Source organism: Bacillus rossius, chromosome 11 (assembly GCF_032445375.1).
Source record: "Bacillus rossius redtenbacheri isolate Brsri chromosome 11, Brsri_v3, whole genome shotgun sequence".
Taxonomy (NCBI): Eukaryota; Metazoa; Arthropoda; class Insecta; order Phasmatodea; family Bacillidae; genus Bacillus; species Bacillus rossius.
Window position 1 is genome coordinate 40,492,217 of NC_086338.1, and position 18,472 is coordinate 40,510,688.

At 41.0% G+C, this 18,472-nt stretch overlaps 1 protein-coding gene across 2 annotated transcripts in view; it reads right to left on the reverse strand.

Moving 5' to 3' along the window:
- The window catches only part of LOC134536852 (proline-rich AKT1 substrate 1), a 56,591-nt gene that overhangs the window by 19,123 nt on the left and 18,996 nt on the right, over positions 1-18,472 (reverse strand). The window contains exons 3-4 of one of the 2 annotated variants that reach the window (XM_063376874.1): positions 6,750-6,858; positions 280-466 (exon numbers count right to left, since the gene is read on the reverse strand). In XM_063376874.1, the coding sequence (XP_063232944.1) occupies positions 280-466; positions 6,750-6,858 (296 nt within the window). The remainder of the gene's footprint in view (positions 1-279; positions 467-6,749; positions 6,859-18,472) is intronic. The other variant, XM_063376875.1, reaches the window with a different exon arrangement.

An 18,472-nucleotide genomic window follows, 5' to 3' on the forward strand; every position in this document is an offset into this window, starting at 1 on the left:
CGGAAAATTGTCACGTCTCACCTGAGCCGAACGTGCGATAAAATCTTCTGCAGGTTAAGGCGGGCCTTTTTAACCAATTGTTCGCGATTATAGTCAAATTATTTAAATTGAATTTCTTCAAAAACTGAAAATAATTTTTTTGAAAATTTAAAAAGTATGCAATTTTCCATCAATGTTTTCCTATGACGTTTTTTTAAAATTCTAACATGGTATAGGTTTATCTTGATCAAGTATGAAACTCGCTTGCGAAATTGAAAACCGCAAAAAGTGCTGACATACACAAACCTGGCAAGCACCCGGTGCTCCCTGTGCGCTCGCTCCCGGAACTCCTCGAGGGCAGCGTACTGCGCCTCGGTGAACTGCCGCACCCTCTCCTCCGTGCGAGCGGCCTCCTGCTGCACCGTCTCGCCCAGCTGCTGCTGCAGCGCGGAGAGCGCGGCCTGGGCCGGGGCCGGCAGCTGCGACACTGCAACCACGCGCATCCCTCAAACCCCTCGGAGCTGCTCGCCCTGAACCACCTCGTCCGTCCGCCAGCGTCTCTCGACAGTACAAACACCATGCCGGGAATAGGCCACTGCCAGACCCTCGGCTCAACCCCTCGGAGCTGCTCGCTCGGAACCACCTCGTATGTCCGCCAGATCTCTCGACAGTACAAACACCATGCCGGGAATAGGCCACTGCCAGACCCTCGGCTCAACCCCTCGGAGCTGCTCGCTCGGAACCACCTCGTATGTCCGCCAGCGTCTCTCGACAGTACAAACACCATGCCGGGAATAGGCCACTGCCAGGCCCTCGGCTCAACCCCTCGGGGCTGCTCGCTCGGAACCACCTCGTCCGTCCACCAGCATCTCTCGACAGTACAAACACCATGCCGGGAATAGGCCACTGCCAGGCCCTCGGCTCAACCCCTCGGGGCTGCTCGCTCGGAACCACCTCGTATGTCCGCCAGCATCTCTCGACAGTACAAACACCATGCCGGGAATAGGCCACTGCCAGGCCCTCGGCTCAACCCCTCGGGGCTGCTCGCTCGGAACCACCTCGTCCGTCCACCAGCGTCTCTCGACAGTACAAACACCATGCCGGGAATAGGCCACTGCCAGGCCCTCGGCTCAACCCCTCGGGGCTGCTCGCTCGGAACCACCTCGTCCGTCCGCCAGCGTCTCTCGACAGTACAAACACCATGCCGGGAATAGGCCACTGCCAGGCCCTCGGCTCAACCCCTCGGGGCTGCTCGCTCGGAACCACCTCGTATGTCCGCCAGATCTCTCGACAGTACAAACACCATGCCGGGAATAGGCCACTGCCAGGCCCTCGGCTCAACCCCTCGGGGCTGCTCGCTCGGAACCACCTCGTCCGTCCGCCAGCGTCTCTCGACAGTACAAACACCATGCCGGGAATAGGCCACTGCCAGGCCCTCGGCTCAACCCCTCGGGGCTGCTCGCTCGGAACCACCTCGTCCGTCCGCCAGATCTCTCGACAGTACAAACACCATGCCGGGAATAGGCCACTGCCAGGCCCTCGGCTCAACCCCTCGGGGCTGCTCGCTCGGAACCACCTCGTATGTCCGCCAGATCTCTCGACAGTACAAACACCATGCCGGGAATAGGCCACTGCCAGGCCCTCGGCTCAACCCCTCGGGGCTGCTCGCTCGGAACCACCTCGTATGTCCGCCAGATCTCTCGACAGTACAAACACCATGCCGGGAATAGGCCACTGCCAGGCCCTCGGCTCAACCCCTCGGGGCTGCTCGCTCGGAACCACCTCGTCCGTCCGCCAGCGTCTCTCGACAGTACAAACACCATGCCGGGAATAGGCCACTGCCAGGCCCTCGGCTCAACCCCTCGGGGCTGCTCGCTCGGAACCACCTCGTCCGTCCGCCAGCGTCTCTCGACAGTACAAACACCATGCCGGGAATAGGCCACTGCCAGGCCCTCGGCTCAACCCCTCGGGGCTGCTCGCTCGGAACCACCTCGTCCGTCCGCCAGCGTCTCTCGACAGTACAAACACCATGCCGGGAATAGGCCACTGCCAGGCCCTCGGCTCAACCCCTCGGAGCTGCTCACTCGGAACCACCTCGTCCGTCCGCCAGCGTCTCTCGACAGTACAAACACCATGCCAGCCAGCACTCCCCCTGCAGTGGTTGCGGGAAAACGTTTACAATCCAAATCAGAATGGACGAACTAGGACTCAAACACGGATCAACCTCAACCGTCAGCCAAAAACTTTTACAGTTTCGTTCGGTCATCTTTGCTGAAAACTTGAAGAAAAACTTTCCATTTGACATCCCCCCCCCCCCCCGGGTTTTTTTTCCCCCAAAAAGAATTCCAGCTCTCAACAGCCTGCTTATTTTGATGTCGGGTCTAAGCAAAACAATGTTTTCTTTACGTGTGTGTGTGTTTATCTACAAGTGCCAGCCTGTAAGTACTTGAGCTCCCATAAGGTTTTTTTCTTTCTAATTAAGTAGTTTAGCAACCTACGCTGTTTACCTTGGTTATCAGCAAAAATTTCACTTTATATGATGAGCTTATGGTACAATCGTATAGCCACTAACCGTGTTGCACAATGAGGGATGAATCCTCAGATTTTAAAAAACATGTGATTTAAGCGCTGTAATGATGGAACGCAAATGAGAGATTCCTAAGATAAGTGTAGTATTTATGAATTTCAATTCATCATTCAGTTTCGTTATTCATATAGCACCACTTTAATTAAAATAACATAGGCGAGTTCCACTTGTGTAGCTGTATTTCAAATGTTACTCTTAATATTACACTTCCATTTTGGAAGCCCCTTTTTGTCTTGCCCATACAGGGTGGCTACCAAACTGTAAAGAATAAATTCCCTGACTTTTCCAGGAAAATCATTTTTATTCCCTGACCATGCCTAACAATCTCATCAATTTTTTTAAGCGTAAAACCTTCTTATTTTTACATATTATAACTAACTTATCAGATAACATACACAAATATATGTCAAAACAAAATCAGACAAACCATAATAGCTTTTAGAAATTAAAATTTTTCGATTATAGTGTATGTTAAGTGATGATGAACTTGCTAATATTTAGTCAATTATATATAGGTACTAATGAACATACACATTCTTAAGCAATATTAGCAAACAATCTTACTTAAGAGTTTTTATTAGTTTTTACTATGTCTAATTGTAAGGTTACAAATTAAAAGAGTAATGGGTCTTTTTTCTTAATAATGTACGTAATTTTGTTGCCTGTAAATAATAACACATTTTTTGTTATTTCTAAAACTTTAAAAAAAATTAAAATTTGTATATTTATAAAACTGAATTTTATTCACTAAAATAAACACATTTCATAAATAATATTTCTTTAACTAGCTATAAAATAAATCCTTTTATAAATTAAAATTTTTCGATTATATTATATGTTAAGTGAAGATTAAAAACAAGTGTTATATACACCATTTTACCCACTTATGTAAATTATTGTTTTATTTACTCATTTGATGTATAATAACCCAAAAAAGGATAATAGTCTAGGCGTTCACAACACTGATTATAAAAAAATAACTACTATAACATACAAAGAAGATCGCCTGCAGTAGCGGTAGCAAAGCGAACGAATTATCTGTGACCTGTCTTCTTTGAATTCGAGATGGGAGCGGACGAACTAAAAGAGCGACCTAGTTCGCACGTGTGTGGTTTTTTATTTTTGTTCCCAGTCGTGTAGTGCTTCTCTACGTTTTACTTTTCAGATGTACTTTTTATTTTATTTTGCTGTCCTCTTTGTGTAAACGTTTTTAATAGGAGCGCTCCCGGTCGCGAACTATTATGCGCAAGTCTAATAATGATTAGCTACTCTTAATATTTACCTTTCACTTTTCTTATCCTGTATTGGAATTCATTAAAAAAATGTTTTACTCCATAAAAGTAATGGGCTAAAAATTTTAATATAACCGAATAAACACTTTAACTCATTAATCACCTTTACTTTAAGCTTTCAGCAACGGCAATATTCTTCCCAAGCCCACATGTTTATATCTGATCCCGCGCACATTTTCCCCCCCATCTTTGTCTACTACTTCTATTCTCTCCTTTTTATCTTCAGAACAAAGCCCGACTAGCTTACTAAATAATACTGAAAACATGTACCTACACGCCACTATTCAAAACGTTTACACAAAGAGGACAGCAAAAAAAAAAAAAAAAGGACATCTGAAAAGTAAAACGTAGAGAAGCACTACACAACACGACTGGCAACAAAAAAAAAGCACTCACGTTTTCATCCCAAAACGTTCGTGTACTTGTACCACAGTTCCCAATAATACGAGAAACAAAAATAAAACTATCTCGATCATCTCGGTGTACTATGAGCTATAAAACTAGTAAGCATAGAATAATTTGGTACACGTACCATGACTATGGTGGCAATACAATGCATGCGCGCGCACGCCAGCCAGCTGTTATCAGCAATGCAAACACAGCAGAGTTTTTCATGGACCCGCGACATCAAAAATTGCTTCATTAAAATGTCAAACTTCGTATAAAATATAGTATTCAGAATTTCAGTTAATAATTTGCTACATACAATTAACAAATTAACAAAGACTATGAATAATATTAAGCTGTAAAATGCTGCAGCAGGAACTTTAGACAAGATTTAATTTTTCCCTGACTATTTGAAAAATTTCCTGACTTTTCCATGACTTTTCCCTGCTGGCAAAATTCCCTGACTTTTCCCGGTTTTCCCGGTTTTCCCGGTTGGTCGCCACCCTGCCATATCTGTGATAAAATTTGCAATGTAAAACAAAATCATATTTATTATACAACTAATTCTATAAACATTGCCTTCTTACGATCAGAGGTCCGTGAATTTGGCCCGGGTGCCATCTTGCGTTGAGCTACTCATGTTGAGATTACTACTAATTTATGTACGTACTTTGTGTAAACTTAACATTGTGTACAACTATGTACTTAGTTACAAAGTGAATGTTCGTGACCAGTTGGTTTAAAATGCGTCACTGTTTGGCCTGAGTAAATATTTGTATTTCAAGTCCAATTAAACTGAAGACTACATGTAGTTATCAAGATTAGAGGATGGAAACAATTTGGAGAATGATTGTGAAGCTTTCAAACAAGTAAAAAATCGCTTTTATTTTTTGCAAATCCTTAATTTGTGTCATAGTAGAATGCTCTGAACAAAAATAGAGAACTAAAAAAGAAAAAACCAAATCACACCTTTCAGCAGTCGAGAGAATATCCACTACAGACATAACCCAATGGTGTCATCCACATAATGTACAATCTTGCAATAAAACTCACAAATTTTTTTCAGTCACTATTTATTACTAGGAGGTTGTAAGGTGCCTACTGGACCCGTTGGAAAATTATTAATATAAGAAACACTATAATTTAATATACACAAGATTTCTATTTAAAAAAATTCAATTTCTTTTAATACTGTGCAAATAAAAATTATTTCATATATTTATGAAATGTAAAAAAATATTTGACTAAATTATACAAATAAAGTTCATGTGTGCTATTACCAATAATTTTAGCAGCAAGAAACTAAGTGTTCACAAAAGAAGAATATAATATAAATAATCAAAAAGGAGTAACTACAAAAAAGCAAATCATCCAAAAAAAATCAGGGCATACAAACATACATTATATATATATATATATATATATATATAAATATATAAAATACAAAAATACCAATGCCTTTTTAGTACAATTATAAACTTCAGATGAATACCTTTTCTTCTTCACACTTCGCAGGAGTCCAAGAAAAATTGATCCAAAATACAGTAAAACAAAAGAGAGAGAGTAATATACATGAGGCCATAACAAATAGGTGTAAAATAAAGGAAATAAAAAAAAAAATGGCAATGCATAAACAGAAAATTTTATATCTGAAAGTAGTTTATGCTGATCCAGTTGTATATATGAAATAGAATATTATTAATAATTTTAAATCATAATCATTTTTTGTTAAATATAAAACAATGTGTGAATAATATTGCAGTAAACAAATCTAATTACATCCCAAAAATCATCTTCGTCTCACATGTTACATTTTTTTCCCAAATATATTTTTTTTAATTCCAACATGGTATAGGTTTATCTATTGGTAACAAACTTTGAAGAAAAATATTAAATTTAAAATGTCAAATCTAATATCATAGTTATTCATAAACATTGATATAAAATTATTTTCAAATAGTGAAAAATGTTTTGCACTCACCAATCCCTACTATTTATGCAATGATTCACAGCCTTAACTCAATCACTACAACACTAAAGAAATATTTAAGTTAAAACTTAACTACCTAAGATCAAGTATTTCCACTACATTACTTTTTTCGAACATAACTTATTAAATTTGTTTCATAAAAAAATACAACTACATAAATGCAATGGATGTGATATTAATTTTTTTTAATTTTCTCATTACATATTACTATTAATTAAATGCTAGTTATGTAAATTTAAAACTATACATATATTGCATAGGTATGTTGTTCAGTCACGAATATTCTCAAGAGATATTTACTAAGTGTTATATAATTGCTGTAAAAAGTTGAACAACAAATGCAAGAGAGGTATAGTGTTAAATTTAACTAATAGTGATGATGAGAAAGTGAAAAAAAAAAAATAAACATGGCAGGTGCGACCCCAAGAGCATTCAGAAAATTTTCACAAGAAACTAATATTACTTCCACAAATTTTTTAAAGTGAAATTACCATTTTATGTAATTTGGCCTCACCTGCAAACTTGCTTGGAGCTGGTGCGCTGTCATCAGATTCTATAATTATTCTGAACACTTTGGAATAGTGCTCGCTGTTCTTCAGAGAGTCTATCTCTGCCGCATTCATCTGAAAAATACACACACTTCAAAATGTCAGAGTGTGGCCATTTCTCTACACCCACCCAGCAAAACATTTGAACTGTCACATGATTACATACCAAAATAGTGTTACTACCTATACTATAACAGTAAAAATTTCATATTTTGATAATTTATGCAGCTTGCCAGTGCTATAAATCACGTCACGTACATGAAATAGTTTTTACAGAATACCAAATGGATATAATTTCTCAACTATAAAAAATCAACTAGCTTGCATGCCACCGCAAGTCCACTACAAATGACATTAGGTATTTTATTATCACCCTAAAGGTAAAAAGTATGTAAAACTGAGCATAAACTCTCTTGAGATATCTTCAAACTTACCTTACTGCATACACTGATAGCATATTTGTTTACATAATTGTGTTCTTACAAATGTTTTCTCGTACCAACTGCAAATGCTATCTCCTGTATACTCCTTAAAACTTTGTGCGGGAACCTTCTTAGTTGTTTAGGCCCCGCTAGGGTAGCCAATTAAATATGTAGAGCTACTTTCGTGCTGCTTAGTAGGCTCCACACACACACTTAAACGTTGGGCTGAATAAAACTGTGTAATAAATTAGATTTCTTAAATTGTGTGACTCTTCACTGGTAATGTTGACATAAGGTAAGTCACAGTTAGGTGTTATTTGATTGATATGGAACATACATAAATACACACTGGAGTAGGTGGAATTACAAATAACACAACACAACACTGTGAATATTAAATATAGAATTATTTTATTTCCAATGTAAAAACGATTTAAAAGATTTCAATCTTATTAATATATTTAATTATTATTCATATCCAAAACAACAACCTAACTTAACGGTGACATCATAGTAATTCAATAAAAGTTCAATTACCAGGAGTTATGTTGCGCACATTTAAATATTTTCAAAAGTCTTAATTCGGGTTCGTTGACACTACACAGTTTTTAATTAATGTTTTTTTTTTAGGGAACTTAAATCAATTTACCTCGGCTAGATAGGTTCAAAATCATCGGCAGAGCTCAGAGCCTCTCATCTATAGGACCACTGAGTCTGTTAATTAATGTGTAAATTCGTAAAATTTATGTCCAAGTATTATTTAAATCCTCTATAAAGTCAATTTAATTCATGAAATCAATGTTTATAATAAGTTTCGGCGACGATGTGACGTAAAAACGGGAGTTTCGTGATTCGTGCATAAGATTAGGGCACAAAAAATCTGGGCACTTTTATTACTCACGTTAATCACTCCTATGATATTTATCTTTTTAGATAAATCCTATTTAAATGTTCTGAACTCCCTAATGGTTCATAATTATCATCCACTATCCGGGATGCCTGATGCTAGATAGCTAATTTTCAGGATTTAAATTCGCCGACGTCACGAAGTTGCCGCTCATTCAGCTGGCCATTGTAGAACTCTCTTTCTTACTAGTTTCCTCAAAATAACCAGTAAGACTCACTTTTAAATGGTGGCCCGTGATTGGCCAAAAGGACCGTTTCAGTTACCTAATTTCTTACCGAAAACGTAAACTCCGAACGCAACAATTGCGCGGATAACAAAATTTCACTTAAAATTCAAATACATAAATATTAAAATTAATAATTTACATAATAAAATTACGGCGTTAATTTTACCGTTTACAGTTTTCAAGTCCATTAGTCCTTAGAGGGGTATCAACAATACCTCGTTCAAATAGTCCGGTAAAAATCCAAAGAATCACTTTTCCATAGACATACATAACCAAATATTGCCGTTTCTGAAAATAAATGATATTATACATAGAGCAAACAAAAATAAAATAAATCGTAAATAATAATAAATAATTAAACTGTCAAAACAAACATGTTGCAGTACAGATTTTGCCGCCCTTGTCAATTACATTGAACAGTGCTCTTTGACCTGTTCAAAACGGTGCAATGTGATTGGCACTTCTCTTTCTCCGTCGCACAATACACAACACTCTTCGTTGCCTAGCAACGCGCGCACCAAACGACAAACAAAAAAAACAACTTGAGAGAGACTACCTCTCCTCCTCGATTCGTTTTTTACCGTTGCGCGCCTGAAAATCGCGCCTTTTTAAACACTTTTTATCGGGTCGTCGCTGCTAACAGACCTGCGCGAAGAAGTTCACGGATTTTGCAGTGCAAAATCTTCGAAGGCTGGAACTGCTGCTGCTCTCCGACAGCTTCTGCCTTGAGCCGCTCCTGTTGAGAAGGACTCGGGAGGACTTACTTACTGTGAGTATGATTCAGTAAAGGGATTCGAAGGGGTGCAATGTACACGTGAGTCAACAATAGGACGTTCTCCAGGTCACGTCACGGCAATGGGTCAACGTCCATCTGCGGTGATGACTGCATCCTTGCTGCGACTCCTCCTTCCTGCAGCGGACAGCGGCGTCGAGACGGCGCCTGTCCTCAAAACGACCAACAAACCTGGCCTGGTTCACCACGCGTCGACGGGGTCTGGCGTGGGGCGATGATGCTGTACCAGACAGCACGGCATCTGGCACTGCAGCTGACGTCATCAACTGCTGATGTGGCGGCGTCCAGCCGCCCTGCCTCACGACTACGCGCGAGACGGCGTCGTGGCGTCTGCGGTGCTGATTGCGTGGGGCGAGGTCACCACTTCCCACAAGGAAGCACTCGTCTATTCCCATCACTGTTAGGTACACAATCGTTGCGAACCGCACTACGTCTAGCTCACTCTGGTGTAACCTTCGCACCTGACTTAAGTATAGGTGTCCGGGTCTTAATCGATACCTTAATCACTATGTGCGTACTTGTACTCTTGCAAATACAAGTGTCTGCAGGCAATACAACTTGTGTACTTGTCGCGGAACACTATGACGTCACCGTTAAAACAAAAATATCTTAAATTAACCTTAAAATTCCTAGCTTAACATATAACATTCACATTATTAACATCATTGTTAGAGAAAAAAAATAAATAAATACTATTAATTATTAAATCTCAATTCTTGCATAACAATGCCTGGTTATCAATATCCATTAAATTCAATATTAGTACTTTGCTTGCTACTAACATATCACATTGTTAGTTCGTACTTGATTAGTATGCATCACAGTGCATTTGCTTGTTTGTGTTCTCATTTCATGAGATTTCATACATTTCACCACAACATTTCATTATAGCGTATCATTATTGAATATCAAACATCACATGTTTTGCTTTTCATTATAACATATTGATAGCTAACATAATTTATATTCATTACTCAATGTTTGTAACTTACATGTTTACATTTCATTATTAAAAATATTTGCATTTAACTATAGCATATTTAGCTTGCAATTTACATTTGCATTTCATCACACTTGTTAACATTTCATCCAAGAATATATATCATATCATGTACATACTGACAATTAATAGTTCATTGTTATGTTTACATAGTACATACTAGCAATTGATCATATAATATAACATTTATATATAACTATATATATATAATAACATTTACATAACATACCATTAACCTTTCATTATGTTTACAAGTTATACAATCAAAATTTCATAGCATTTTTACACATTGTTTACATTATCTTCTCCTATACAGAGAAGTCGTTGGTTTACACAATTACCAACTTAGTAACTTTTTCAATTTCAGTCTGCTGTGCTCAGCTCAACAGCTGTAGAGGCTTTATCTTCCTCCTCTCATCTTCCATTACTGTGTTTTCATCCCGTAGCGGTCTCGCTGGGTTGAATAATGTTCACATTTCATCTCATCTTGGTTACTATCAGTAACACATGAGTCTTGTAATCTACTGAGGCTCCTGGCTTCAGTGTAGCTAAGGTTCCTTTTACAAATCAGCTGTTTCACAAACATGCTGTATCAGGATAGCTTTCAACATAGGGTATCACATGTTCAATATCTTTTTCATTTCTTTTTAAGAAAATTTTCTTGCTTCTTCAATTTTATAACTTCTGTTAGGCGAAGTTGCTTGTGGACACTTGTTTGCCGGAGTATCTTCACTTCTCGTGACAAAGGGCTTAGATCCTGAGTTTTTCAGATCCACATTCTTCGCTATTCTTCACATCATTCGAAGAATACTATTCAAGCAACTATGACAGTGATGCGAGTGAATAGTGTTGAGACGACGTAATTTTCTCGTATAGGGGCTTCTCCCAATAAATTCTTAAAAATCATCGATTTCAAATTTCAGTGTTTTCATTTCATAAAATATCAATGCCTTGACATCCAAAGTTTAATAAACTAAATATTTCAGCTAAATCTGATTGGATTTGTATGCGAAATGAGTGCATACTTTTCTAACCTGCATTCTGGGTAGAATGCAATCCTAAAGATCATTCTTTTCCCTAAATTCATCCCAGAAATGGTAATAAAATAGTGAAGTTTTAAAATCTTAGTGAGTTCTTCTATAAATATTAGAAAATTTAGTGATTTTCTATTTTTCATCATCAACATAACGACGCCTATTGGATTACTCAGCATCATCATTAAATCAAGGTAACCTGCATAATATTACTCTGCTTGTAGTTGCAAAGGGTTATGTGCTTTTAGAGATGCTTTGCATGCCAGTGTTTATATATGTCTACACAGCAGGATGGGGTATCATACCACCTAGTTACATCGACACTAAATAAGCTTAATTTCTTCTCGTTTGTTAGTACACAGTACATACAGCTTCACATAGGTATAGGCTAGTCTAATGTTGTATATATATGTCTTAGTGACATTTGAGTTCATACTCATACGAGGAATTGTGCAAGCCAACTGATACATAAATACAATACACATTGTACACAGGTAGCTTCACAGGCTACAATAACATCTGTATGGGTGGCATTTCACTTCACCTCAAATACAGCAATATAGCGGGAATTACACTTCCGTATAACCACAGGGTAAATATCTGCATAGGTGGCATTTTACTTCACCTTTACACAGAAACAAGCGGGAATTACACCTCCGCTTAACATTACAAATTACAGTGGCTGCACTACGCCTCACATGGCGTACTAGATCACATAATCACAGTGACATACACTTACTCCTCTGTACAGTTCAGATCCTTGGTCTGAAACTTACACTTAGACTGCTCTCAGCTGTTTATGGTACTACACCTTGTACCATCACGAGGCATTCGCAGCTTAGGTCGGTACTGCTTACATAGTAGTAGGGCTCTTGTATTCCCTTAACTGCGTTATATTATAACGGCCTACTGGTCGGCCTGTTGCTGGCTCTGCTAGTGCATAGCAATTCTCTTGTACTATGTCTGTGATGACATAAGGACCTTCAAATAACAAAAACAATTTCTTGGTTACATGTTCCCAGGCCTTGCTTACCGGAGTTGTTTTCTTCAGTACCTGGTCTCCAATTTTAAATTTTGCTAATTTTGATGCTGGTTTCCTCTTGCGTCTGATGTCAACTTCTGCTGTCAACTTCCTCTTCACTAGAGCTTCTACCTCTTCTCCTGTAGGTAGTTTTTCCTCTTCATTAGGGGTGTGTTCACATCGGGGTAAATATTTCGGGTTGATCGCCACCGATCTATTCAGGCTCATGGCTTCTCCAGGGGTAACTCCAATAGAACCATGTACAGTATGGTTAATAACGCACTCTACATATGGCAACTTATCTCGCCATGATTGCTGCGAGTTATGGCATAGCGTACGTAAAAGACTCCCTATTGACTTCATGAGTCTTTCCACAGGGTTACTTTGTGGATGCCGTACACTGATGGTTGTAGGTATTGCACCTAATTTCCTGACTCCTGTTTGCCACAAATCACTGGTAAACTGGGTACCTCTGTCTGACAATACCACTTTAGGTAAACCAATTTCTTCAACGAAAGTTTTTAATTTTTGCATAACTGCTTTTGCAGTTGGGTTCACAATTGCATATAATTTGGTGAATTTTGTGAAAACATCTTGCATCACAAAAACATACTTAACACCTCCCTTTGACTGTGGTAGGGGGCCAAATAAATCAACTGATAATAATTCCAATGGTGCTGTTGGAATGATTGGCTGCAATTCTCCATGCAGGTGTTGTCCAGGTGGTTTCACCTTCTGACATAGGTCACAGGCACTTGTGACCTTACTTACATAGCGTGACATGTTAGGCCAATACACTTGCCTCTTTAATGCTTCAATGAGCTTCTTGCTCCCTACATGTCCCAAGGCTACATGTAGTTCCCAGGTGATTGGTTGCCTCAAATCAGCTGGTATCACTGGTTTCCAGTGATCTTCGAAAATGCCTCTCTTCCTTGACTGGGCAAACAAAACATTTTCTGCTGACAAACAGAAATGTTGGTGAATTTTATTATCAGCTGACTGCTTCTGCAGCTGGTTGATGGTGTTTTTGCAGTACTCATCTGCCTGTTGTTTACATTTTATATCCTTCAGGATATCTCGGAGTTTAGGGTTGGTTTTAAATATTTCTGTGGATATTGGTGCCACTAAAAATTCCTTCTGTCGTTTTGATGTAGATGGTGAACTTTCTTGTAGTTCATGCAGGCGACTTAGGTAATCTGCAGTAGTGTTGGCAGATCCCTTGATATGATGTATATGAATATCATCTTCCTGCAGTAGCAAAAACCATCTCGTAAGGCGGCTACCAAATAACTTGCCTGCCTTAAGGCATGTTAACGCCTGGTGATCTGTTAACAATTTCACTGTTTCTCCAAGTAGCAGATCCCTGTACTTCTGGAGTGCCCATATAATGGCCAGAGCCTCTCGCTCTGTAACAGTGTAATTTCTCTCCGCTTTGTTGAGAGTACGACTAGCCATTGCTACAGTCTTTTCAACTCCATTTTCCTCCTGTGCAAGCTTACATCCTAGGGCTGTGTCAGAGGCATCTGTGTATAACAGAAATTCCTTCCCTTGGGTTGGATGGTAGATGACGTGTTCAGTCAGGAACAAGTTTTTCAGGCTGAGGAAGGCTTGCTCGTGCTCTTCACTCCACATCCATGCCTGACCTTTCTTCAACAGGCTGAACAGCGGAACTGCACACTGTGCAACTTGGTTGGAGTATATCCTGTAAAAACCAATTATTCCAAGAAACGCTCTCAGCTGTTTCACGTTCCTCGGTGTAGGAAATTCCTGAATGTTCTGCAGCTTGTCTGGGGCTGTCTTGATGCCTTCAGGTGTGAGGATGTGACCTAGAAAGGGTAATTCCTCTCTGCAGAATACCGATTTTCTAATTTTCACAGTCATGCCTGCCTCTTGCAGTTTGTGCAGTACAGTGGCAACATGCTGCATGTGCTCTTCAAAATTTGATGATGTTATTAATATGTCGTCGACATACGCCCTTGCAAATCCCTGACACTCGGGTCCTAAGGTTGCGTCTAGACATCTCGTAAAGTCAGCCACTGCGTTACACAGTCCAAACGGCATAACTGTAAATACATACTGCTGATTCCTGAACAGAAATGATGTATATTGGCAGGAATTAGGCTCTAATGGTATCTGCCAATAGCCTGACGACAGATCCATGGTTGTGAGATACTTCACACCTTGATACAATCTTAAAATTTCTGCCGTTTGTATAGGACTTTCCCTGTCCTTGACTGTAATTTTGTTGAGCTCCCTAGCATCGAGACACAGTCTTACTGTCCCGTCTCGTTTACTCACACAAACTATGGGGTTAGCATAGGGGCTTGCTTCTCTCCTGATTACATTCCAATCAATCATAAGTTGTAGGTAGGCTGTGGCTTCCTGAACGTACTTCACCGGAATGGGATAGCATTTGCGGTGGTACGGTGCCTCCTCATTTATCTTAATTTTAGCTTGGTAGAATCTGTTTCTGCCTGGCTTGTCAGAGAATACTGACTGGAAGTTGGCCAGTACACCAAACAGTTGTTGCAGCTGACTGGGTGATACACTCTTCACCTCCTGTAGTGACTGTCTTATGTCTTCAAGTGATGCCTGAAGTTGCTCACTTGCTTGTGCATTGTATATGTGCCTGTGCATAGGTTCACTGTACAATATTCCTACAAAATTTTCTCTCACATGCCACTTGCCTGTGAGTGTGACTGGGGTTTCACAGTCATTTGAATGAATTTCACATAGTTTAAAATCTATCACTATACCAAATTGCGATAGAAAGTCAGTACCTATTATTAGCGGTTTTGCTAGGCCTTTCACAACTAGTGCAGTCATGTCTTTTGGTCTGCCTAGGCCGTGTACTGTTATCAGTACCTGTCTGTTTACAATAGGGCTTGCCCTTGATGTCACTCCAATTATTTTGAGTGCTGGTACTGGTATCTTGGGTAGTATGATGCCCTGATGCTCGAGGTAGTTCACCAACTCCTCACTGATACACGTGACTTCAGCGCCACTGTCAATTAATGCATCCACATTGCATTCTTCAATTTTTAATGTCACATGTGGACAAACTGTACAAACTTGATGAACCCTATTTTCATCATTTTCATTATATAGAAAGTCCCTTTCACTTTCTCTTAGCATAACAGTGCATATAAATTTATCGTAGCTGATGCAGCTGTAAATTGGAGTTTTGTCGTTATGTACCCCTGAGCCTGAATAGTGGGTTTCTGTTCGGGGCGATCCAACTGAAACCCGTTCTAGTTTAACGTGCCCTGGTTGGCACGTCCACCTGGAACACGTTGTTGTTGTTCTTTGTGGTTCCAATTACTTGGTCCTGCGACGCTGGACACTGCAGCCTTGAACTCGGCTGCTACCGGGTTCACTTCCCCTCTCTGGTAGTATGCAGCTTGATGTCCTGGATGCTGCGCCTGGAATGGTGGTGGAAATGTCGCGTTCTGGTAGCGTTGCTTGTTTCCAGAGAACTGGCTATTATGGGCTTGGCCGCCATGATTCTCTGTCGTCTGGGGGGAATAATGGTGGGGTGGCATTCGGGTTTCTTCGTGCCGGCCCTGGTATCGAGGTTCCTCCGTCTTGCGGTACTTCCTCGCGTACTCTCTCTCGTCTTCAGACGAGGATCTTGGGCGTCGGTCACGGGACTCCCTGGGAGGCCGTACTTCAGGCGAGTAGGAGCGGCGGCGGTTGTCGTTGCGGTCGTCCTTCCTCTTGCGCTGGTATATCTCTTCGTCGCTATGATAGTTCCTCGTATTTGACCACCAGGTCTTCCTCTTGTTGTAGGGGCCTTTGCGTTGGCTCATAGCGTACCGGCCATATGAGCTTTGCTCTCTGCCCTTGGGTTGCCACGTCATAGTGTGGACAGCTGCCTGACGGTTGTCCCTTGGCTTGTTGTCCCTGTTTTGCCAATAGTTATTCAGGGGTGGCTGGCGGTTCTGCTGGGGTACCCTCTCGTGGTCCTCCTTGGGTGCTGGCGTCCTGTCCATTTTCTCCAGCTTGTCGTAGTTCAGGAGCCTCTCTCTGAACTCTGTGACGTCTCGGTATGTCAGGCCGGACAACTGCTTTTGGTAGCGCAGCGGCAACTGAGTGAGTATTGCCGCTACGAACTCCTCGTCCGTCATGGGCAAGTCGAGGTATCTAGTTTTCTCAAACATTGTTGAGAGGTGGGCTTCCAGCGTTGTGCCCTTCCTGGGGTCATACCTCTCAGTATGGAGCTGGGCACGCAGATTGCTCTGAATGCGCAGACTCCAATACTGCTGGCGGAACATGGCCTGGAAGTGATTGTAGCTACTGGTGGTTGCACTCAGCATTTCCCACCAGTAGAAAGCCTGCCCTTTCAACGCACTGTTGAGGCATTTTAGTACCTCAGCCTCGCTGAGATTGAACGTGGCCGCATATTCCTCAAAGCGCTTCAAGAACCGTATAGGGTTCTCGGTAACCCTTCCTGAAAACGTGGGCATGGCCTCTGCCCAATGCTTGGCCGGGTGGTGGATCAGAGTAGCAGGGTCCATACTCGACGTGTTTACAAACGTCCTGCTACTTGGCCGATGAGTGATGGGGGTGACACGTGACGGTTCCTGGGGCAGGTGCTCAGTGTAGCACTCGGTGCCGCCCTGTTGCTTGCTTGTGGTGGGCAGTGTTGGAACAGTAGGTCCATGGCACTCGCTTGCCTGGGCCTGGCCTATACTACCAGCTGATGCAGCTGTAGGGCTCGGTTGGACAGATAGATTTTCAAACCTGTCCCTCAGCGTAGCTGTGGCCACCTCGATGTCACCAAGCCTACTCTCCAGGTGCTGGATGTGCTCACGCACCTCTTCCCTGGCGTTGGCCTGTCCTCGATGCTCGTTGGCCATCATGTTCCTCAGGGACGTGACGTGGGATTCCAACCCATCTACCCTGCTGTTGTATTGGGAGACCTGTTCGGCTATCTGCTGAATCTCCTCATGTTGTTGCAAGAGTCTAACCTCGATGCTGTGCTCGAGATTCCTTAGGCTGGCATTGTTCTGTTCCATGGCAGCATTGGTCTGTTCCAATCCAGCCCTCAACTCAGCCGTGAGATTGATGTTATTTTGCTCTAGTTTTTCAGTGAGAGCAGTGTTGTTTTGCTCTAGTTTTTCAGTGAGAACGGTGTTGTTTTTTTCCAATTTAGAGTCGTTCTGCTTCATCTGAGCATTTGTCTGCAGCAAGATCTGCATCAGTGACTCTAGTGTCACTGGTGGTGGAGTAGGAGTGCTATCCTGGGGTGCAATTGTGTGTAGGACAGTGTCATTTATGTTTTCCTGCTCCATGATTAGGGGAGATGTGAGCCGCCCTAACCTTTCCTCACAGGTGACTACAGGCGAATTCCCTGCAGATGATGAAGGATTCGACTCACTGCTTGAGGTTTGTGCAGTAGCATACTCCTCCCCTACACTTCGTGATCTTTCTCTAAGAAAGTATTTGTTTTGTTCGTCGGCCATAGTGGTGTGCAAGGAAGTAATTGAAAAAAATAATGCGTTACACAAATAGTGCACTTGCACACAGTACTCGGATGGTACAGAATTTACACAAAAAAATTGTTGAGGTGTCCCTTAACCTCAAAATCGGCCCCACCGTATGGGCTCCAAATAAATATGTGCGGGAACCTTCTTAGTTGTTTAGGCCCCGCTAGGGTAGCCAATTAAATATGTAGAGCTACTTTCGTGCTGCTTAGTAGGCTCCACACACACACTTAAACGTTGGGCTGAATAAAACTGTGTAATAAATTAGATTTCTTAAATTGTGTGACTCTTCACTGGTAATGTTGACATAAGGTAAGTCACAGTTAGGTGTTATTTGATTGATATGGAACATACATAAATACACACTGGAGTAGGTGGAATTACAAATAACACAACACAACACTGTGAATATTAAATATAGAATTATTTTATTTCCAATGTAAAAACGATTTAAAAGATTTCAATCTTATTAATATATTTAATTATTATTCATATCCAAAACAACAACCTAACTTAACGGTGACATCATAGTAATTCAATAAAAGTTCAATTACCAGGAGTTATGTTGCGCACATTTAAATATTTTCAAAAGTCTTAATTCGGGTTCGTTGACACTACACAGTTTTTAATTAATGTTTTTTTTTTAGGGAACTTAAATCAATTTACCTCGGCTAGATAGGTTCAAAATCATCGGCAGAGCTCAGAGCCTCTCATCTATAGGACCACTGAGTCTGTTAATTAATGTGTAAATTCGTAAAATTTATGTCCAAGTATTATTTAAATCCTCTATAAAGTCAATT